Source organism: Scleropages formosus, chromosome 5 (genome assembly GCF_900964775.1).
Source record: "Scleropages formosus chromosome 5, fSclFor1.1, whole genome shotgun sequence".
Classification (NCBI taxonomy): Eukaryota; Metazoa; Chordata; class Actinopteri; order Osteoglossiformes; family Osteoglossidae; genus Scleropages; species Scleropages formosus.
Genome location: NC_041810.1, coordinates 7,285,310 through 7,308,206, shown reverse-complemented (window position 1 = coordinate 7,308,206; position 22,897 = coordinate 7,285,310). Strand labels below are relative to the sequence as shown.

The following is a 22,897-nucleotide window of genomic DNA, read 5'->3' as shown; positions in this document are numbered from 1 at the left end:
TCAGGGACTGAAACTCACACCTTTTGGGTCATAAATCCGTGACCGTAACCACCCTCATGACTGTCATAATTTCCTCACTGACCCCAGATGACCCATACTGAGTCACACCGTTATTGCACAGAACACGTTCACATGTTTCCCGGTGACGTCTCTAACCGATGACCTTTGACCCTCGACGTGTCATTCATAATGGTTAATGAATAAATTTGCAGTTGTTCATCAGTCTGTGAACTATTCTTATGAGCTAGAAAAAAATTGCATTGACTGAGGAGGCCTGTGAACTAACCCCTAACCTAATCCTTACTCCTAATCCTAATCCTTACCCCAATCCTAATTCATACCCTAATCCTTACTCCTTACCCTAATACTGACTCCTAACCCTAATTGTAACCCTGGTAGCTGACATGAGCACCAGGTGCGACAACATCCATCCCGTTGGAACAAATAACAAAATTTACACATGGAAAGAGCATCGAGAATTACACTGAAACACGTTCATTTTTGCCTTAAATGATATCAAAGCACACGTGTTCTTCCTTACGTGCTCTATGTGCCCTTAGCGTGTTTGCGGTGAAACCTCGGGTCACGTACACACTTGAGTGAGAGTGAACAAATAAGTGTTCTGGACCGGAGAGTAATGGCACCCAGTAAAGAGACAGACACCCTAATGAAACATTTAATTCCTTAGCGCAGATATGGAACATATCAAATGACCTCCGTCACCACAAGTCCTCGGATGACGAAAGTTTGCAAAAATCCGGCACCGCAATGAAATATTTAATATCTGCAGCAGGACTGGAAAAAACCTCATCACATGAAGGGGTCTGACTGCTAGTCCACCTGCATCTCGCCGGGGGCCTCATCTCTCAACACACACCTTGAATAAAGGGAAATTTGCAAAAATCCTGAATCAAAAATAAATATTCAATACATGCAGCAGATGAGGAATAAAATGAAAATTACACCGAAAAGTGTCATTTTGATATGGGAGAACCAGTCATTGCGTTCAGTGTCATTTCTCTGTGTGCGTTTCTGAACAATCACAGCGTTTCAGTGGAGCACAAAGCAACGGATATTATTATTATTATTATTATTATTATTAATGGAGTCACTATAATGGAACAAGGGCTCCTCAGCTGACAAACCAAACTGAGACTTTTAACACTACATCACAAGCAATAACAGGTTCATAATACAGGGTTCCGTAAACGTATGGCTCGAATATTACTATAAAAAAATACTTTGCAAGACTTTTTATTTAATAATTCTGGTTTTCTCTGAGCCACGTTAAAATGAAAACTAATCTGAAACGACTGAAAGTAAACGTCAGTGTTTGGATCCACCGACCCCAGTGAAAGTACATTGTGTCCACAAACTCCTGTTTAATTCCCGTCTTGTTCCCGGTCACTGTCAGACACGACATATAAACACTGTGGAAGGGAATTGAATTAAGGCGGTCCCACACTGCTATTCTGTTCGGGTGAAAGATGCCACCGTGTTGGTTGTGGTTTCAACTTCCCCACTTCCGCAGCCTTACTGATCGTTTCGGGTTGAGGCCCCTGGCGGGACACGGGTGACCTCGCAGACCTCCTGGACTTCGACAGTCAGACAGCGTGAGACCTGCGGCACGATGTTCCTCCACCTTCTCGTGTGCGTCACCCAGACGGCGAGGCCAGTGCCGCCCCCCCCGTCCATCCCTCGGCCGAGGAGCCGGATCCAACGCGCACCTCCTCCTGGTGGATGCAGTCGGGCTCGGTGGCTCCGGGCTGCGGGCTACAGGTATCCGTAGGAAGCTGACGGAGCACAACAACAGGCCGGTTATCCAGGTGCGCCAGGTGCGCACGTTCACAACCTTCTCATATCGCTCGGGTCCTTCCCAGCGAAACCTCTCGTCCGTTGCCTTTGGGAGCAAGAGACACCCCTCCGCCCCCTCACCTCGGCTGAGGAGCTGCAGGTTGCGCACCTCCTCTCGCACCTGCAGCCGCAGCACCTGCTGGAGCACGTCCTGACGCAGTGCCTCCTGCTGGATGCCCATGCGCTCCAACTTCTCGCCGTTGAGCCGCAGCAGAGCGCGCCCTGGCGGGTCAGTGGAGGTGAGAGAGGACAAGGACAGGGACAGGGACAGGGACAGGGAGCGGGTTCTTATTAGTAACCTTTATTTGCCTCCTGTAACTCCTCTGTCCAAGGCGACTTACACTGTTAGATGTCGACTGCACGCTGATTTGCCCATTTATACAGCAGGGTAATTTTTACTGTGTCAATTTAGGGTAAGAACCTCGAACAAGGGTACTACGCAGGAGGTGGGATTCGAACTCAGGTCCTTCCAGGTGAAAAGAAATGACCCAGGCTACTGTGATCCCCACTGCCCCCTGGTGGATAAGTGTGACTATTACAGTCTCTGTGACTGACACGAGTCCTGTCGGAGACACTTTGTTTTTTCAGCCGTAACCATGGAAACCACCCAGTCCAGCAGGTAAACATGGAACAGCTATGAGCTCCAGCCGCTCGTAAGCGGGTGCGAACGACCCCTGCGGACGAAGGAACGAGGGAATTCGGCCCGGAAAACAAACGAATCAAGTAAGAAATGAGCAAGATGAGCTGCGAGCTCTAGAAAGTGTCACTGGGCGTTAGGCGGGTGTGCCAAGTCTCCAAAGTGTCCTGGGCCGAGATCCAACAGTGGACGGCTAAGTGTCCCCCCCCACCTTGGCACCCTCAGGGTCCGGGCCCCTCCTTCTGCTTCCAGCGTGTTCTTTGAAAGACAAAGCGCTGCTCTGCATGGTAAGTGGACTCTGAGAGCACAGTGTGTGTCTGCAGCAGCACCGCAGCTTGATGTGAGGACCACACGTCCACCTGTCGCGGTCTCGGCAGCATCGCGGGACATTTGCAGCATCTCCGAGAGCTTCAGGAATGTAGGCTGAGCAGGTGTGATCGGTGCCTGTGAGGGTCAGCTGTGTGAACGGCATGTCGGCTGTACCTTCGCCTGAAGGTCCCACATTTGTGCTACCTGTGAGCATGTGGAGCGACTCAGAAACATCCGATCTCCTGAGGACCAGGAAGAAAAAGGTCATTGGATATATTGCAGGATTTCTAGGAAGCCATCCAAGCCCTGCCACGAAACACGTAGTGCTATTTAAAAGCTTAGCACGTCCTCTACAAGATTTATTAGGACCCACAACTGGAATGTGTCTAGTTTCTGAGATACAGGTTGGAAGTGTATGTCCTCTACAGTGGACACAATTAATCGGTTGGGTCTCAGGAGCCCATCATACCGGTGACGGTGCGCAATGAACGATGGAGGTCTGCGGTTCGGTTCATGCCGTGGTCCCTTCGTGTAGAGTGGTGCTCGGCTGTGAGGTTCGGTCACGTGACCACAAGTGGTACCTGTGATGGCGTGGTGCGAGAAAGCTTCCACGCAGGTCAGGTAGTTGTGTGGGCAGTTCTTCTTCAGCCAGCGGCAGACGTCCTGCAGCGTCCACAGCACCACGGGTTTGGGCACGCAGGCCAGCGATGGGCTGGGGTGGAACACGGCGAAGGCGTCGCCCGGCAATAACTAAACCACACAGGGGGCTGATATGAATAATCGCTAAGGCTCTGCTTACGGCGGCATTATTGTATTATAATATAGGTCAATAATGTTCCAGCATCATTCTCTAACACCCTGCTCTTAGTCAACAGTTCATACACATTTACTTTCCATACCACAGCCCTATTCTGAGTGCTCTTTACTGCCACCTACAGGCTGCCTGCATAAACGCGGGTCGTGTTCACTCGGCAACGCATTTTAGAAGACAGATGAAGAAGCTGCAATGAAAAACAAACTAATTGTGAACTAAGTTTTTGCGCCACATTCTGAGTTGAGTTCCTCGCTCAGGGGTACAACAGCAGGCCCTCTCCTGGAATAAGTACCCCTTCTCCCCCAGACAGGTAGGTAATAGTTTTACACCTATGCGTTTAGTGCGCTGGATATATTAAAGTAAATCAGCTGGTACTGTAGTGGTGACAGCTAGTTGTGTAGTAGTTAGACCTGCTGCCTTTGAACCGACGGGTTGCAGGTTTGAATCCCACTTCCAGCTGTAGTACCCTTAAGCAAGGTACTTATCCTGAATTGCTCGCTTTGGAGAAAAGCATCAGCTACATGAATAAATGCATATTGGATTTCTAAAAGCAGAAGAACAAGGTGGTTAAATAGGTGAGTAAAGAACCCGGGGACTCCAGCTGATGATGATATCTGTGAGGAGGCACCTGCCTTTCAGTTCAGCGTGGTGAGGTATTCTACACAAAAAGTACATATGAGCTCATTGTTCAAACAAGTGTTGCTAAAGCTGAAATACTCCCGTTTCTTTGAAACAGAACTATAATTGAATGGGTCTGGTGTGCAAAGTTTAATTTTAAGCCTTGGTAATCACCAGCTTGAACCTCGGAAGAACAAAACAAAACTTGACCCAAAGTGTCAGAGCAGTCCATGGCATCAGGAGGGGAGAAAGGGGTTGACGTGACGCGTGAGCACAACGAGGTATAACACGTTTCCGTGTGAGCAGAATAATGCGCGGCGCTAATCCTCTCTTAATTCCCGCTGGCTTCCATGAGAGCTTATGATAACATCGGATCGATACTCTTAATCATCTCCGCGCCCGTAAAGGTTCTCTGCAACATCGCTGCATTTTAATGGGAACATAAAACGAAACTCACCTACAGCATGGGGAAGGAATGAATAAGGCAGCTTTATGGTACCCCGGGGCAGGGTACGCATGCGGTTAAGGACCTGACCGCCGCCTTCGGTGCCCCCCAGCGATGAATAACCCATACGCAGAACCATAGTGCTGAACCCCACGCCACTTCCGAATGCTTAAGAGTGCTAATAGCTGCTCTCCTTCGATCTCAAAATTTACTTGCACCCTGGAAAGACCTCCGACAGATTCCCATTAATGGAAAAAGAGCCTTTCTGTATAAGGAGTTACTGGAGGGATGTGAACCCACAACACGGTGGTGTCAGACACACAAGCCGTGTGTCTATATTCCCGTGTCTGCGTCTAAAGCTCTTTGCTTGCTGTCCATGCACTTTGTTTATTCTGAGTTGTACGTCAGTGGGGAGAAACTTGTCTCAGACGAATACGTGTAAATATAAAAACACATCTTCAGAGTATTTCTGTGGACAAAGAGATGCTCCGAGTCTGGGGGCGACTCACCTGTCGGGTGTCGGTCCCTGGTCGCTGTAGCAGTTTCACAGCCCTCCGCCCGTATCCCTCTGGCCAGCCCCGAGCAGCTGGTAGGGGTCTGAGCAGCCGGTGGCCCAAATCCTCCGCCGACACCGTGTGCTCCAGGACACCACGGCAGAAGCGGAAGCTAGAAGCTGCTGTGAGGGAGATGGGAAGCAAAGAGAACCGTCCTTCAGGATAAAACACACACGCACGCACACACACACACAAGACAAAACAAAGTGCATCACCAACAGACAAAGAGCTTTAGAGACACACACAGGATTGTGGAGACACAACTTGTGCATCTGACACCACCATGTTGCTGGATCACATCCCTCCAGTAGCTCCTATAGAGGTGACATTCAAATAGTAAATACGAAGATAATCATAGCAGATGGTGCTGGACTCATTAATGGATCTGTCAAGAGATCAGGAGAGAAGTGGCTCTCAAAGACATGATTTGAGACCATTCTCGAATGGCGAGGGATTCAGCAGTTCTGAGGGACAGAGGGAGGATTCGAGTCCAGGGCTGAAGGTTGCACAGGACACCAGAGATGCCAGTGAAGGTACAGAAAGACATGTTGGTCAGTTTATCCAGATCACGGTTCCTTCCACGCTGGATGGGTGGCATGGAGAGGAGATCTGCCTGAGGGCACAAAGCAAGCTCTGCGACAGACACCACAACAAACACACTCTGCGGCGGAACCCCGGACATCGAAGAGCGAGACGGACAGCAAAAGAAGCAAAGTGCTCTTTGATGGCCCCCCAGGAACAGAGGAAGAAGAACAGGTCAGCGGAGCATGAAGGAACGCCATTAGTGCGCGTGCAGAATGAGCAGTCAGAGCCGAGGAACGTAGAAATGTGACAACTAGAATGGCTCGACTGATGGGGCACTACACGTGCGTCACGTGGAAAAATAAACAGACGTTCATGTAAGAAAAACGCGTGGAGAAAATGTAACGCAGCTGCAACATGTCACCTCTCGGAAAGAGTGGAACTATTTCAAGATGATGTTCTGTTTCGGTAAAAACTGGAAACGCATCGTTGTAACTCGTGTGCAGAGTTCTCATCAGTCAGGTGTCTCTTAGACATGGCATCATGACGTTTCCCCGTTGGTCACCACTGTTACACCTTCACTACTAATCATTTACACAGGACTGAGGACATGGGGGGGGGCAGGGAACAGTTTCTCTGTGGAACCGTGGTGGTGTCTGCTGTTGGTCCTGCGGGGGGAGGGCTGTAATTCCGGTGCAAGTGCACTAACGTCTCATTCAGAGCAGAGCCCCCCCCCACCCCATTAGTGAGCTTCAGCTCTGAATGGGGCTCCAGTGGAAGGACCACAACTACTGAAAAACCACCAAGAGGCAAATGTGTTTCCTCTCTGCTGGAGCTGAACCTTGGAAACAACTATCTTTAAATATATAATTTTTTTTTAATAACTGAGTAGGTGCAAAGCATTCAGTTCTCCAGCTGACCTTCAGAATTATTATTTAATTACTAAGCTGACACTTTTATCCAAAGCAATTTACACCATGTGACCCCTTCTTTTTTGTAACAAGAGTAATTCAGGTTAAGTACCTCGCTCCAGGGTGCTACAGCATGAGCAGGTTAACAGTGGGATTTGAACCAACACTTCTGAAGAGACTGGACCATTAATCCAGCACCTGAGACCACTCAGCCCCACTACTTCATGGGACCAGCTACGATACAAGCCCTTAACCCCTACGGTACCGGCTGCCTCATCGTGTGGCTGTTCATACCTGCCCGACAAGTGTTAATGAGCACCTGTTGCTGAGGTGACATTACTACACTTTCCCATCATGCCATGGGGCTCAGACCAAGGACACTTGGACACCAGCAGTCAGCACTGTGAACAGGGAGGTCACGTGTTTTTATAACTATATAACTCAACCAGCAAAGAGGTTCGTGTCATGTGTTTCATCAACGATGAATTAGGGGTAAAACAAACTGAGTTACAAACAAACTAAGTTATGAACACACTTCCAGTGAATTGGTTTCAGTGTGGCTCAAAATTCACAAAAATATTTTTTAAAAAGTCTTACGCCTGTTTTTTGTACGTTTTAGCTACCTTGTAGTCTCTTACAGAACACTGTGGTTGCGGGGAACACGCCGGGGCACCGGGCCCTTTGTGAGCCCCTCGGTCCCGCGTCACACTCCAGCGCAAAGCTGCGGTGTTGCCGCCTCCCGCTCCTCAGCACTTGATCCTCAGTTCCCGAGTGCGGCGATGCACTGTCAGCGAAGACCCCCCTCGGCGACTGTTACGCAAGACCCAACGCGCCCTTCCAGCGCCGCTCAGGACGGGGAACACGAGACACGTGACCTTATGTAACCCAGCATGGTAAGAAACAACGTAAAAAGTGAGGCAGTTTCAAGTCCAAAAAATCTGTGCGTCATTTGAACATATTTGAAACACACCTGTTGTGCCACATGCGCTAATTACGCACAGCAGCACGTGCAGTGTGTTATCAGATACTTACCGATTCCCTACATCCCCTGTTCCCTATGGGGCGGGTTCTGAACCAGGTCCCCGTGGTCCACTTCTCCAAGTGGAGCTGGGGTTCTGAACCCAGCGTCAGGGAGCAGGAGGCGCTCTTCTAAAGACTCATCAGGGTCGCTGTGGGGTGACCGGCTGGACCAGACGCCAAAAGGCCTGAGAAGGGTTCAGAACCAGTGCCCTTCGCGGTTCAGAGTCCCGGTTCAAGGGACACTAATGTCCGCGGTCCGGTCTGTCCGGCTTGTACTGCTCCAGTGCACATGACCGTGTCGGTGGGGGGCGGGTGCCTGTTTATCAGCCATGAGCATGCAAGGTAGCGCCAGGGAAAGGTCACCGCGCCCGTTCCAGCGTAATTGTGCGGTCATTAAGGCGCTGAGGCGTGAACGCGATGCGCTGCGCTCTACATGCACGTCCACGGGAAGCTCGCCGCTTGCAAGCTCCCGAACTGCGAGGGAACGTGACGCCGAGTCCAGAATGGACCACATCGCTTGTCTCCGTTCCCGGCGCCGACTCCGAGCGAAGCCCTTCGAAAGCTCCTCCCGTTGAGCCGGCAGGGACGTCTGACCTCCCTCCCCCACGAAGAAGAGGCCTGGCCGAGATGGGGGAGGGGCCATTCTTGAACCTGCAGAATGACCCCGGCTCCTGGAGCGGGCTTGATCCCGTGGCCTCCTGCTCCAGCCCCATTAGTCCCACCAATTAGTGGGTAAAAACACGGTCTTCGTGGGCGCGGGGGGCGGTGGGGGGGTGATGTCGCTCAGTAGGAAGCAACGGGTCTGCAAACCTCGGTCTGTTAACTTGCAGCTGGAGCGACGTGTGACCAGTCACACTGTCTCCTTGCCTTGTCATTACAGGGAGCGACACGCCAGACCGCTGCGGGGCTCCGTCCTCATTACTGCTCCGCAGATGCTGTTATGAAAAGTACGGCGACTTTTATCATCTCTGTTTACTGTCGGCTCCAGGAGCGCTGCTGCCGGAACCACAACCGCGCGCAAACGTTCGAAACGAGAGCAACAGGGTAAACCGGCGGGTCCCATGGTGCAGGGACGTGTTTCAGCTAATGGGCACGCGTGCGGAACACACTGAGACCTGTATGCCACGTCTGGGGTGATACAAACAGTCAAGTTATGAATTTTCAAAGATCCGGACATTTTTCCCCCAGTTTCTTTCTTTATTTTGGTCCAATTTCCATTTCTTGTCTGTGTTCTAAGATTTGCGTTTGCAGCAGAAGGAAAGTGACCGGTGTTTACCTTGTTTACCTTGTTTACCTGCCAAGCCAACAAATGGCAGCGAAGGTCACCAGCACAGCAGTGTGGGACCGCCTTCATCCAACTCCCTCCCACAGTGTTTACAGCTCCTGTGTGCTGCGACTGAGCGTCGCCCATCGGTAAGAAGACGAGGAACACCGAGCAAGTTTATGAGAGAAATCTGTCCACAAGGGACAGAGAAAAAGATTATGGAGACATCACATTTTATTCTGTCGTTTTAAATTAGTGTTCGTTTTAATATAGGTTGTATGTGATGAAAAAGTTACAGTATAAACACATCTAAAGTATTTTTATTTATTATAGTTAAACCTGAGATTTTTACAGACCCCCAAATGTCACCGACAAATCGAGGGGTGTGCTGCAGGTAAACACACACACACACACACACACACACACAGAGCCCTGGGATCATATGTGACAGGCCACACAGGGACACCTTTCGGGACACTCCGAGGCGACCGTGTGCGTTTGCCACTGGCAGCACTGGGCACTGATGACCATCTGCGTTCAGACAGACTGAACCAGGAAAGAGTCCTCAGTGTTCTCTGCGCTCCTGTCCATCCATCTGTCCATCTGTCCACTGCTTCCAAGCGTCTTTAAAAGTTGACCAAACAGAATGCGAAAATTGTGAAAAGAACATTGTGCAAAATTACGAAAAGATTAATAGATCTGCGCGACTTTCAGTCGTTCATGACGTCACTTTGTTCACATTAGTTACATTTTCCACTCTTTCTTATGGAACAAATGTCCCCGCTATATGGCGTCCGTTCTGTGTGTGAGTGTGTGTGAGTGTGAGTGTGTGTGTAACAGTGCTGATGACGTGAATCCTCCACTTTGCCCAGTGCCCCCCGGCACACCTGCACACACCTGGATACCCGGGGTCATCCCGGGTCATTCCGGGCTATGAATAAGTGACCCAGTGGAGAAATGACTGAGCGCTAATGAATAATAACCTACCCGGGTCAAATAACCGATAGCAGTAATAACCGCGTTCTTACTCTGGTAACCGCGTGGGAAACAGCAATTTCAAAACATGCGGCGCGCGCGAAAGCGCCGCAATTTCCGCTCATTTTCTCTTGTTAAAACTCACACGATTAATCATAATTTGTATATATTCTATGTTTGTATGATGTGTGTGTTTGCATGTATCTCTGTCTCTGCGACCATTTCTGCAAATGACCACTGAGCTCCTTACCGTCCACAGCCATCACGCGCCCCTCCGGACAGCGGTCGCCCCTCCGCGCGCTCCTGCCGTCAGCGCTCCCGGTGGCGAAGGGCTCCCTGCCGCGCTCCTCGCGCGCGCACCCGGCGTGGACGCGCAGCTCGCTCCCAAACTCCTCCCCTTGTTTCACAGCACCCAGGAGGGTCCAGGAGTGGGGAGGCGGGGGGCGGGGGGGGGGGGTTCACTCACTCAGACACCGCATTTAAAGTACATTTGGTTATGACTTGGACTAAACACACAGGGGAGCCACCCCCCCATGACCCCCTGCCCCGAATCTGACCTCGAGATCATTCCTCCCCCAGTTACCATACTGCTTAAAAGGGTAAATCTGTGTAAATCAAGTAGCCCAGCAGTGTACAGAGCTCGCGCTGCGAGTCACCTTGGAAACAGTGTGAGAGCAGGAATACAGAGTAAAACAAGGTTTTTACAGTCTGTCCTTCAGCATCGCAGTGTGAGAATTGCTGTCCACCTGGACGGTGTCCTCACGCTGGGCTCCTCCCCCTTTTCCCACGGGTCCTGTCGGTCTGGGCGAGCGGTGATGACCGCTGCTATTTGCTGCTCCTTGATCAGTGTGATGAGTCGATGCTGGGCAACGGGCCAGTGTCCACATGTGGACGGAGCAGAAGTCAACACAGTGGAGGTAGGGGACACGCAGACACACACTCCCAGCTGCACCACGGTACGAGAGTGTGACCCGCAAGCGCCAAGCGGACCAAGAGCGGCAACACGTGGCCTGCTGGAGGTCAGATGGGACGTCGGCACGTCCCCCGTGTCGCAAGCGCCAGCTGGACCGCAGCCACCCGTCCCGCATAAACAGATGACCAATGAAAGTTTCATTGCGTGTGGATGGCGGCCCTGTTGCCACGACGACGGCACAGCAGCAGGCAGAGAGCAAGGTTTGCACATGGGTACATGAGACAGTGGAGTAAACACTGTTAACAGAGTAAACAGAGTACATCCAAACCCTCTCAGCAACCAGCAGGGGTGTGGTGCTTAGAGCCATCACCATGCAATCAAAAGACTTGGGTTCGAATCCCACCACCTGGTACAGTGCCCTTCATCCTAAATGAAAACAGTAAAAATTACTCTGCTGTGTAAATGGGTAAATCAGTAAGAGTAGCTTAAAATTCTAGGTTACTTTGGTGAAAAGTATCAAATAAATAGTAACGATTTCTGTAATAATAACAATAACATTAGCAATAACAAGGGCACAGGGTGATAGGCGGAGTGTGTGATCATGCAACACCCTCCTGCCCCGTTTCCTGCCCCGTTTCCTGCATCCAGTAAATGGCGTTAGAATGTGAGCAAAAAGAGGAAACTAGAGTAGAACGGTGCATTCCGGTTGCGTTCAGGACCACCTGCGAAGGGACAGCACCCGCTCTCGGGACTGCTCACACACCCCGAGAGGTTCCAGCTGTGGGCTCGCTTCCCACCTCCGCCCGGTGGGTGTCAGAATGGGATCATCGCAGCGCCCCTCGGAGGCTCCGATGGAAACGACAAACGGCCTTTTTCTGCAGCTAACCCACTTTAATGGCTCTTGATGAGAGCCAGAGAAATGAATAATTTAATTAGGGCCCCAATGTTGGCTTTTGTGATTAAATCAAGTCTGGCGTTTGCATAAATGTGTCCTTATCTGTAAGTGAGCGAAGGAAAGAGGACATGTGACATGTGACACCGCTCGTCCTCCAGGTGTTTGTCTCTCGCTTCGTTTGTAACAATTAAAGGTTACAGACATGGAGTTTTAATTAACTCTGTTAAAACAAAAAAAAGTGATTTAAAGTGAAATTATGGAGTGTCCACGCACTCCTCTTCAGCGCCGATTGTCGACCGGCTCACCCCATAAAAATGAGCAATGTTCCTCATCTTGTTATTGATAGCTGATACTTATTTACCAGAGTATTTAGGGTTACGCACGACCCTATATTCTAAGACTTTCACACGACTGCAGCCCTTGACGAGTCCTTGACACCCGACGAGCCGCACTGGCAACGCAGCCGCATTCTCACAGCAAAGTGAGCGCCGTTTTCTCTGTACACACGTCACATGACGAGTTCGGCGGCGACACGGGACGACGACCACAGGCCACGTGCCTGGAGAACCATCCAGACCCAGAGTGAGGAGCCCCCTCGGGCGCTGGCGTGGAGATGTTCGCTGCTCTCTGTGTGTGTGTGTGTGTGTGTGTGTGTGTGTGTGTGTGTGTGTGTGTGTGCGCGTTTGATTTCTCAGCTCCCTGAGGGACACTGTGTGTGACAGTCTCTCAGCTCATACCGCGACAACAGCCCTGATGGAGAAGCGGTTAAAGACACAGCTCTGTGACCTCATGTTTGCCAAAGGCCTTGTTTTGCCTTGAAAAGCGTGACACAGTAGCAGGACAGCAGGTGGCGTAGCAGCTAAAGCATCACCTTGCAATGGAAGGACTTGGCCTTTTATACCCCATCCATGTTCTGCATTTTTGCAAAAACGAACAGAGAGAGAGACAAGGGATCAATTAAATATTATAATTAGGGCTGCACAGCAGGAACATATTAAGGAACCTGACACTTCCCTGAGTTCACGTACAGTGTTTGTACACTGAGCTATGTACACTCATTTACCTTTCATACAAAAGGGACATTTTTCCTGGATCAGTTGAAGCGAAGTATGGTAATTCACCATCAATGGTGCTACATCAGGATTTGATTCACTTGGTTTAGTACGATGCAGAAGATTTGAACAGTAATGATTAAGATCAGGGGGTGCGGTGGCGCAGTGGGTTGGACCGCAGTCCTGCTCTCCGGTGGGTCTGGGGTTCAAGTCCCGCTTGGGGTGCCTTGCGGCGGACTGGCGTCCCGTCCTGGGTGTGTCCCCTTCCCCCTCCGGCCTTACGCCCTGTGTTGCCGGGTAGGCTCCGGTTCCCCGTGACCCCGTAAGGGACAAGCGGTTCTGAAAATGTGTGTGTGTGTGTGTGATTAAGATCAAGGAGGGTGCGGTGGCGCAGTGGGATGGACCGCATTCCTGCTCTCCGGTGGGTCTGGGGTTCGAGTCCCGCTTGGAGTACCTTGTGACGGACTGACGTCCCGTCCTGGGTGTGTCCCCTACGCCCTGTGCTGCCGGGTAGGCTCCGGTTCCCCCGCGACCCCGTATGGGACAAGCGGTTTGGGGGGAAAAAAAAAAAAATGATTAAGACCATTGACTTGTAAACTTAAGGTATTTACTTCAAGACCCACTCTCTTCTCCTGCTGTAGCACATTGATCTCTGAATTGCTCTGGTAAAATATGCATCTGTACTGCATAAAGTGATAAAATGATGCGCGGCGCTGTCGGTGAACGGATCCCGACCCATTACTCAAGGCGCTAATGGTGCAGTGAGACCTCCCGCACTGCGGCGGCGCTGTGGCCATTTATGGAAACTTTGAAAGTTTTTAAACGCGTCATGAGGAAACAGGAAATACGCAACTTGTTATTTCCGGAAGTGTGGTCTGTGCAGCAGCGGAGATGGCGAGCGCAGCGGGAAAGCAGACCTCGAAAAGCTCGTCGAAGCCGGGCTCCTCCGGGGGCTCGGGCGGCGGCGGTGGCAGCGGGGGAGCCGCGAATAGCCTGTCGGGTTCCGGCGCTGCGGTGTCGCTCAGCGGCTCCCTCAACAAGAAGAAGAAGCCGTTCCTGGGCATGCCGGCGCCGCTCGGCTACGTGCCGGGCCTCGGCAGAGGGTACCGTGCTTGAGCCTCTCTGAGCGGGCGCTTCAGTCCCCTTACCTCGTTTTTACTGCGAACTTTACTTAAGTTACTTAATTTCATCAGCCATACTAGTGAGGTTGTATGTATATTATATTTTACCTGTGTTTGAGAGTACCCCCACGCTAACTGAGGAAATCAATGTGTAAAGAAAAAATATCTAATTGTTGCAGCGAAAATACATTAAATTAGTCCTGTTAATTACTAGTGAAGTGCAGACTGTCTCAGTAATAAACAGAAGCGTAAACCTAACTGCTTCCGGCCTGTCACTGGTTCCTTTGCACCTGCCTGGTTTTCTCTATTAAAAATGTCAAAAACACGATGAGAATTTGGGCTGCAGGTGGCGTGCTGGTTAGAGCTGCCTTGTAAATAAAGGCCCATGGCTTGAATCCTACATCCTACTGTAGTGCTCTTGAACAACGTACTGTGAACTGATACAGTAAAAATTGCCTTGCGGTGTAAATGGGTAAATCAGTGTAAATATCTTTGTGTAAAAATCCCACATTGCGGTTACCTAGGAGAAAAGTGTCAGATGAATGAGTAGATGTCCATTCATCAGTCCATTGTCAACAACTGATAGATAAATAAAAAATGTGCCTGTAATGTGAAGGGGACACAGTCCTGTGTGTCACTCTGTCTCCCCAGTGCAAGAGATCAGATCTGCAACCCCGTTTCTATGTCCGTTTTCCTCCCAGGGCCACAGGTTTCACAACGCGATCCGATATCGGTCCTGCTCGGGATGCCAATGACCCTGTTGATGACCGACACGCCCCCCCGGGGAAGAGGACCGTTGGAGACCAGATGAAGAAGAACCAAGCGGACGATGATGACGAGGATCTCAACGACACCAACTATGACGAGGTGTCTGACTTAGTCACGTTTCACCAGTAGCCATTCACTCTACTTTTAAATATTTTGTTGCGTTTATTTTGTTACTGACTGGAATTTTAGAAAAATAAATAAGTGAAGAAAACTTGGGAAGAAGTCTTTACCTTTAAAATTCGGACCTGTTCATTAGATAGTGTATATCGGTGAAAAAAAATCATTGAAAATAAACAAACCAGCTAGAAGGTATTTGTTTGTGCCTTGTATTTTGACAGTTCAATGGCTACGCGGGCAGTCTGTTCTCTAGTGGGCCGTACGAGAAGGATGACGAGGAGGCCGATGCCATTTATGCTGCCCTGGACAAAAGGATGGATGAACGCAGGAAAGAGAGAAGGTATGAGAATTGGAGTGACCGTCAGAAGGCAGTGTGAGAGAGTGTATAGTTGGCCCTATGCCCTGAGAGGATGGGTTTCTTATCCTCCCCAGGGAGCAGAGGGAGAAGGAGGAGATTGAGAAGTACCGTATGGAGAGACCCAAGATTCAGCAGCAGTTTTCGGACCTTAAGGTGAGCGATCATAAGCTGTTTTACAATCACGCTTCCCAGCGACCATCCACCAGTGGGAAGTAGCTGTGTTGTTGGGTTGTGTCTGCATGAGCTCCTGCCGTTGCCGCGGCATCTCCCCTATTGCAGAGGAAGCTGGCTGAGGTCACCGAGGAGGAGTGGCTCAGCATTCCCGAGGTCGGAGATGCCCGCAACAAGCGCCAGAGGAACCCGCGCTATGAGAAGCTCACTCCTGTTCCCGACAGCTTCTTTGCCAAGCACCTGCAGAGTGGCGACAACCATACCACTGTGGACCCCCGGCAAGGGGTCAGTTTCTCACACACACACAGTTTCTGTCTAAATAGCTATCACTCCATTTTTGTCCTGTTATTTTTAAAAAAAATTGGAGTTGGATCTGCTGTAGTTTGTAGCTTTACCTATTTTTCACACCTGCGTGTTTCTTTTGCTGTCTCAGCAATTCGGGGGCCTGAACACCCCATTCCCTGGCGGTCTCAACACTCCCTACCCTGGGGGCATGACCCCTGGCCTGATGACCCCAGGAACGGGGGAGCTGGACATGAGAAAAATTGGTCAGGCAAGGAACACACTGATGGACATGAGGCTGAGCCAGGTGAGGGATGGAGACAGGGGCACCCTTCCTTTTCTGTTGCTGACATTGCCAGCCAATGAGTCACTCTGATCCTGAGTTGCCCCCTTTTCCCAAAGGTGTCTGACTCGGTCAGTGGGCAGACAGTGGTGGACCCCAAGGGCTACCTGACAGACCTCAACTCAATGATTCCCACGCACGGTGGGGACATCAGGTGAAGCCTATTTTTGGGCCTGTGACCAACATGTGAACAGATGAACAGCAAGTCGTATGATAAATTCTACAGAATCCCCAGCTTATCCCTCGTATTTGTTTTGTGTGTGTGTGTGTGTGTGTGTGTATCACAGCGATATCAAGAAGGCACGCCTACTGCTGAAGTCTGTGCGGGAAACAAACCCTCACCACCCCCCAGCCTGGATCGCATCGGCTCGCCTGGAAGAGGTAACGGGCAAACTGCAGGTGGCCAGGAACCTCATCATGAAGGGGACTGAGATGTGTCCCAAGGTAAGGTAGAAGGGCAATGACCATGTTCTCACCATGTGACTGCAGAAAGATCATTCAGACTCTCATAATTTTGAATAAGCAGCTATTTGTGCAAAATGTTCATTTTTATTTTTCCATTTTGTGTTTGTGTGTGTGTGTTGCAGAGCGAGGATGTCTGGCTAGAGGCCGCCAGGCTTCAGCCTGGGGACACAGCCAAAGCAGTGGTAGCCCAAGCAGTCCGACACCTCCCACAGTCCGTCCGCATCTACATCAGGGCGGCTGAGCTGGAGACGGATGTCCGTGCCAAGAAGCGCGTCCTCAGGAAAGGTATTACAGTCCCCGAGAGCCCCCAATGCTACAGTTACTGCAATGCTGGAGTCCTCGAATGTAGTTATTTAGTTCTGTACTCATTACTGTTTTTAAGTGCACAACAGTTACATTCTAAATCATAATTCATGTTGAGTGAATGTTATTTTGGCCCAATTATGTGCAGCTCTAGAGAATGTGTCCAAGTCAGTACGTCTGTGGAAGACAGCCGTGGAGCTGGAGGAACCTGAGGATGCCAGGATCATGCTGAGCAGAGCTGTGGAGTGCTGTCCGACCAGCGTGGAGGTAAGAGAGACGGACATAAATACACACGTGGTCATGGAGGTGCAGACAGCTGCCCTGGTGCTGAGACCCCAACATTGATGCCATTGCTGTTGTCTGGATGCCCCTAGCTATGGCTGGCCCTGGCCAGGCTGGAGACGTACGAGAATGCCAGGCGAGTTCTCAACAAGGCCCGCGAGAACATCCCCACCGATCGGCACATTTGGATCACAGCTGCAAAGCTGGAGGAAGCCAACGGCAACACGCAGATGGTGGAGAAGATCATTGACAGAGCCATCACATCGCTGCGTGCTAACGGAGTGGAGATCAATCGTGAGCAGTGGATCCAGGTTTGACCGCATAGACATCATGCCCATGGAACACACCTCTGTCATCACACTCGTGCTCTTTGCACTCCATTTGTCCTTCAAACACCGCTTGGTGTAGCCCTGGTAGGCTCACTTCCTTTCCCTTCCTCACAGGATGCGGAAGAATGCGATAAAGCTGGCAGCGTGGCCACCTGCCAAGCGGTGATCCGGGCGGTCATTGGCATTGGGATAGAGGAGGAAGACTGCAAACACACATGGATGGAGGATGCGGAGAGTGTAAGGCCTCTCTCTCCCTCTGCCCTTCCTCAAATTGATATGTCAGTTCTCCTTGTGTGATAATGCTGTTTCCTGCGTGCTGCAGTGCGTGGCTCACGGAGCCCTGGAGTGTGCGCGCGCCATCTACGCACACGCCCTGCAGCAGTTCCCCAGCAAGAAGAGCGTGTGGCTAAGGGCTGCCTACTTCGAAAAGAACCACGGCACCCGGTAGGCAACCCAGGCCACTGCTCTGACTCATGTGCAGTATAGTCTTTGACCTTGTGCTAACAGTCCTAACTCTGCACAAGCTGTGCATTGACCCTTTCAGCCATAGTTTGAATGTGATGTCCTGCCCTTCCTCTCCCCAGGGAGTCCCTGGAGGCCCTCCTGCAGAGAGCCGTGGCTCACTGTCCCAAGGCGGAGGTGCTGTGGCTGATGGGGGCCAAGTCCAAGTGGCTGGCTGGAGATGTGCCCGCGGCCCGTAGCATCCTAGCGCTAGCTTTCCAGGTAGGGTATCAGAAATGGGGGATGTGAGGTGTCTGTGGTGTTTGCCAGAACCAGGCTGGTGTCTAATGTCATGGCAACTCCTCTGCCCTCTTATCTTTTAAGTAATAAATGAGCTGCCGAAGCAGGTGAGTTTTTTTTTTTTTTTTTTGGTACGTGTGGAATTGGCAGTTGTGCATTAATGTTTTGTTTTTGTTTACTTGTTGACAACTCTCCCCTCCACCTTGCCAGGCAAACCCAAACAGTGAGGAGATCTGGCTGGCAGCCGTGAAGCTTGAGTCTGAGAACAATGAATATGAACGTGCTCGTCGACTGCTGGCCAAGGCCCGGAGCAGTGCGCCCACTGCCAGGGTGAGTCCGGATTCTGGGTGGGAGGAGGGGGTGTGGCTTTTTGGGAGAGACATTTAAGGTAGGAGCATTTGGCTATGGTGTAGTGGCAACAGTGTTGACAGTGTCAGTGCAAATGTATTCTCAAAAAGCAACATGCAGACTCCTCAGCTAATTAACTGTGATTTCTCCGCTGCACTTTGTTTCTTTGTAACCTCTTTTTTAAGGTGCACTGTTGACTGATTCATCCCATAAAGATGTTAAATGTTTCTCATCTTGTTATTGATCACTAGCACTCAGGAACAGCGGACACAAGCTGTAAATACTGTGGAAGTGACCTGAATTACGAAGGTCACACACTCCAGTTGTTTTTGTGCTCTTTATTGCCCTTTATCTGTTGACTTGGTCGGTCACATTAATAGATCATGGTTGCTGTGTTAAAAGAAATTTTATAAAGCTTACGGGAAGCAAATATTGAAAATACAGGCAACTGGAAAATGTTCACGTGTTCAAAAACCTTTGAGTTTGTATCACGACGAGTTAATGAACATGGTAGAACCTTCTAGGGACTCAAGGTCACCCTAGTATATAGTAGGTTTTTGTGGTCCTAGAACATGCTCTAGAAGCATGGTGTCAGTCTTGTGTCTCCCACAGGTGTTCATGAAGTCCGTGAAGCTGGAGTGGGTGCTGGGGAACATTGATGCGGCTCAGGAACTCTGTACTGAGGCGTTGAAGCACTATGAGGACTTCCCCAAGCTGTGGATGATGCGTGGTCAGATCGAGGAGCAGTCCGGTAGCACGGACAAGGCTCGTGAGGCCTACAACCAGGGGGTAAGTCGGCATGGAGACTGACATCGATCCTTTCCTCATCATTGGTGGAGGGGTGTTCGTTGACAGTGTGGTTCCACCCACATCCCCTTACAGCTGAAGAAGTGTCCCCAGTCTATACCGCTGTGGCTGCTGTTGTCGCGCCTCGAAGAGAAAGCAGGTCAGTTGACTCGTGCCCGTGCCATCCTGGAGAAGTCACGCCTGAAGAACCCACAGAACCCCGAACTCTGGTGAGGACATGTGTGCACGCACGCACGCACGCACGCATGCACGTGCACGCACACGTTAGGATGGTCCTGTGTGTGTGCACATGAACCTTTATTCTCTTGCTCTTCCAGGCTGGAGTCTGTGAGGCTTGAGTATCGAGCTGGGCTGAAGAACATCGCAAATACGCTGATGGCCAAGGCCCTGCAGGAGTGTCCCAACTCAGGTGAGGACCCCTCATTCACTCTCTCTCTCTCTCACACACACACACACACACACACACACACACACACACACACACACAGAGACACATACAGAGTCACACTCTCTCTTCTCTAGGCATCCTGTGGGCTGAGGCCGTGTTTCTGGAAGCCAGACCGCAGCGGAAGACCAAGAGTGTGGATGCCTTGAAGAAGTGTGAACATGACCCCCACGTCCTTCTGGCTGTGGCCAAGTATGTCCCTTTCCACCCTCACCGTTTCTCTCTAAAATAAAATGAGACTTTTTGTGACAACAAATGACACAAGAAGATAAATGGCCTTTCTTTAGAGCGGAGGTGCCCAGTGCCAATTGAGTGTTTGCACTGTTCTTTCTCACTCACCTTACATCTTATACCCCCGCTCTGCCACAGGCTCTTCTGGAGCGAACGCAAGATAACAAAGGCCAGGGAGTGGTTCCTGCGCACAGTGAAGATAGAGCCCGACCTCGGGGACGCCTGGGCCTTTTTCTACAAGTTTGAGCTGCAGCACGGGACCGAGGTAAGTCAACACGCGCATTTGTACATCAGGTGATTGGCGGTGGGGACTGTCTTCTCCCAAAAACGAGCATTCATATTGAAGATTTAGACTTTTAAGAAAATGTAATTTGTATCCTAAAATTTGGTTAATAATGTATGAAATCACACAAGGCAAACAGAACCCCCCCCCATATCAGGTGTGGATTCTTACATGCAGCTCACTTTTGGCCATGTACTGCATGCAAGTAACTTTCAGGAATCTCGTGAATTTTTTTTTATCGTAGATTAATTCCATTGTCTGTCATAATAATAAGCCTTTGGAGAAACAGATTGAAAGGCAAAGGGAAGTCATACCTATCAGTTTAAAACTTGAAACCATAAAACAAAGTATTCTTTTGAAATGCACTGTCATTACGAATTAATCTGTTCTCATCAGACACAAGCCCATGTGATCGGAGTGCATGTGTCCATGCACCATTACTTGACATTTCCTCACCCTGGCCCCTTGTCTCTTTGTCCCTCACAGGAGCAACAGGAAGAGGTGCACAGGCGCTGTGAGAATGCGGAGCCTCGGCACGGTGAGCTCTGGTGTGCTGAGTCCAAGCACGTCCTCAACTGGCAGAAGAAGATTGGCGAGATCCTCGTGTTGGTAGCCGCAAAGATCAAGAACACTTTCTGAGGCACCGCCCTCATGACAGTGATCTCCATTCCCATTGGACTCCTGGTGTGACATCTTACTTCTCATTGGCCGCTGATTTCCTCCATTAAAAACCTGGTCCTCCCACTCCAGTCCCACTGTACAATGTGCCCCCCAGCAGGGGTCCCAGTCGAACAGTTCTGGATATTTTAACAGAAGTATTTGGTGAAAGAAGAGGGTTATTGGTACCACAAATGTCTGGTGTTTTGTTTAGAAAAAGGCCTGAGATCCAATTGTAATGGAGGAGCCATTGACGTGCATGCGCGCACACACCTTGATTTGTTCGGTGATTTTTCTTTAAATATTGAATTCAAGCTTTTTTCTCTCCGATTTTCACCAGTTGACCATAGTGTATATTTTTTTTGTATGTGTACTTGACGTTTTAGTGATGAAACCACGGTATAAATCTCTTGGATGGATCCAGACTCTTTCAGCTGTGTAAATATGAGTTTGTTTTAAACTTTTTTTCCTCGTGTTCCTCACAGCAGAGAGTGAATATCCCTTACGTTGTGTCTGAGTTCAGGTGATGGGTGTAAGGATCATGGAGGTGCCGCTCTGTGTCTGCCCCTCATTCTGTGCTGTCTCAACAGCTCACTGTCCCCTTTCTGTACTTTCTGCAGTAGCAGTAGCTCCTCAGTTTGTGGATAAGTGGCAAAAATAAACTTTATGTTGAACACAGTTTGTCTGTGGTGTTTGATGTCGGGAAGTCAAACGTATTTCACCAGCAGTGATTTTTACACGGGCATGGATGGTGATCGCCAGTGGTTAGATTCACTTTCGTTCAACTCACTTCGAGTGACTTGAGTTATGAACAAATTGTTATGAACAGATTTCTGAGTCCATTTGTTAATAAGGTGAGGATCCAGTGTATGGGGGTCCAGAACATCTTACAAAATGCATCTGCACATAATTAATATTTACAGTCTCACAATCGTTACCCATTTCTCAACTTCCTGGAGCCTTTCTCTCCTCCAGTTGATGTGCCCAGGATGCCCAGTAGGTGGGAGCAGTAACCAACTAGTCAAGTGTTCTATTCCTTCACACAGGTGTGTCTTCAGCCTCAATACCTCACTGCAAGCAATGGTGGTAAAGGAGCAACATGTACCAGAATCACATGTAAAAATGCTGTATTTGTGAGATCAGTTAACGGTGTCATTTATTGGCTAACAGTGTAACCTATGGTACATCTCTGCCTAGATGTTTGATCACCACGTACAACTCAGCCTCTCCAAAACAGAAATCCTTTACCTCCCAGCTGGTCTGTCATCCTGTCATGAACTCGCTATCAAACTGGGCAACCAGACTGCTATGCTTCTACACATTTGCCTTTTTGGTGGTCCCATGCACAAAAGGTTCAAAGTCAAAAGTACAAAGGTTCTCAGTTCTGGCTCTGATGTGGTGGAATGACCTCCCCCTCTCACTCAGAACTGCTGAATATCTCTCTACATTTAAGAAGGGTCTTAAAACTCACCACTTCCAGACTCCTCCCCTGATCTCGAAAGTACATGATAAACGTGTAAATGTTCATGCTCAATAATTTTGTGATTACAATTGTTGAATAAGCCTTTATGGAGAACGGATAAGCCTTTATGCAGCTACTCGTGTGATGAACATTGGTTCGTGGTGGAAAGTAACAAATTAACTATGCTTTAGAATCACGCGTCTATCTAAAGTGTCTCTTTCTGTTGATGTAATGAACTTAGTGTGTTTTTCTCTGAGATGCACTTCACTTTGGAGAAAAGTGTCTGCTAAATACATGTGAATGTAACTTACTGTTTTGGTGGTCTTAATTCTGTTCTTACAGTGAGTTTTGTACACTATGCTACTTATGCTGATTTACCCATTTGTAAAGCTGGGTAACTTTTACTGTAGCGGTGCAGGGTAAGTATCTTGATCAAGGGTATTGCAGCAGGAGGTGGGATTTGAACCTGATTTTAAGGTCACTCTAACCATTGTGCCATCTGCTGGCTGAGTTTCTGACTGATGGTGAGATGTTGACCTCGGGTGTCCTCTTCCCCATTGCTTAGCTAACGCTTCTGTACAAATTATAATTGTTTTGTCTG

The 22,897-nt window shown here is 49.7% G+C and overlaps 2 protein-coding genes across 2 annotated transcripts; one reads left to right on the top strand and one right to left on the bottom strand.

Annotated features, from left to right (window-relative positions):
- Positions 1-1,773: 1,773 nt before the first annotated feature.
- Positions 1,774-10,240, bottom strand: LOC108926411 (sterile alpha motif domain-containing protein 10-like). The gene is made up of 5 exons (XM_018739076.2): positions 10,174-10,240; positions 5,187-5,353; positions 3,382-3,550; positions 1,936-2,076; positions 1,774-1,793 (listed from the first exon to the last, which is right to left on the bottom strand). The coding sequence occupies exons 1-5, from the start codon at positions 10,184-10,186 to the stop codon at positions 1,774-1,776; spliced, it is 510 nt and encodes a 169-aa protein (XP_018594592.2). The 5' UTR covers positions 10,187-10,240.
- Positions 10,241-13,659: 3,419 nt separating this feature from the next.
- Positions 13,660-21,503, top strand: prpf6 (PRP6 pre-mRNA processing factor 6 homolog (S. cerevisiae)). Its single transcript, XM_029252495.1, has 21 exons — positions 13,660-13,886; positions 14,606-14,771; positions 15,011-15,129; positions 15,222-15,300; positions 15,427-15,603; positions 15,752-15,907; positions 16,003-16,097; positions 16,231-16,387; positions 16,531-16,693; positions 16,860-16,978; positions 17,086-17,304; positions 17,437-17,559; positions 17,645-17,766; positions 17,907-18,045; positions 18,274-18,393; positions 19,024-19,200; positions 19,294-19,427; positions 19,536-19,627; positions 19,741-19,855; positions 20,033-20,159; positions 20,664-21,503. The coding sequence occupies exons 1-21, from the start codon at positions 13,675-13,677 to the stop codon at positions 20,814-20,816; spliced, it is 2,964 nt and encodes a 987-aa protein (XP_029108328.1). The 5' UTR covers positions 13,660-13,674; the 3' UTR covers positions 20,817-21,503.
- The last annotated feature ends 1,394 nt before the right edge of the window (positions 21,504-22,897 follow it).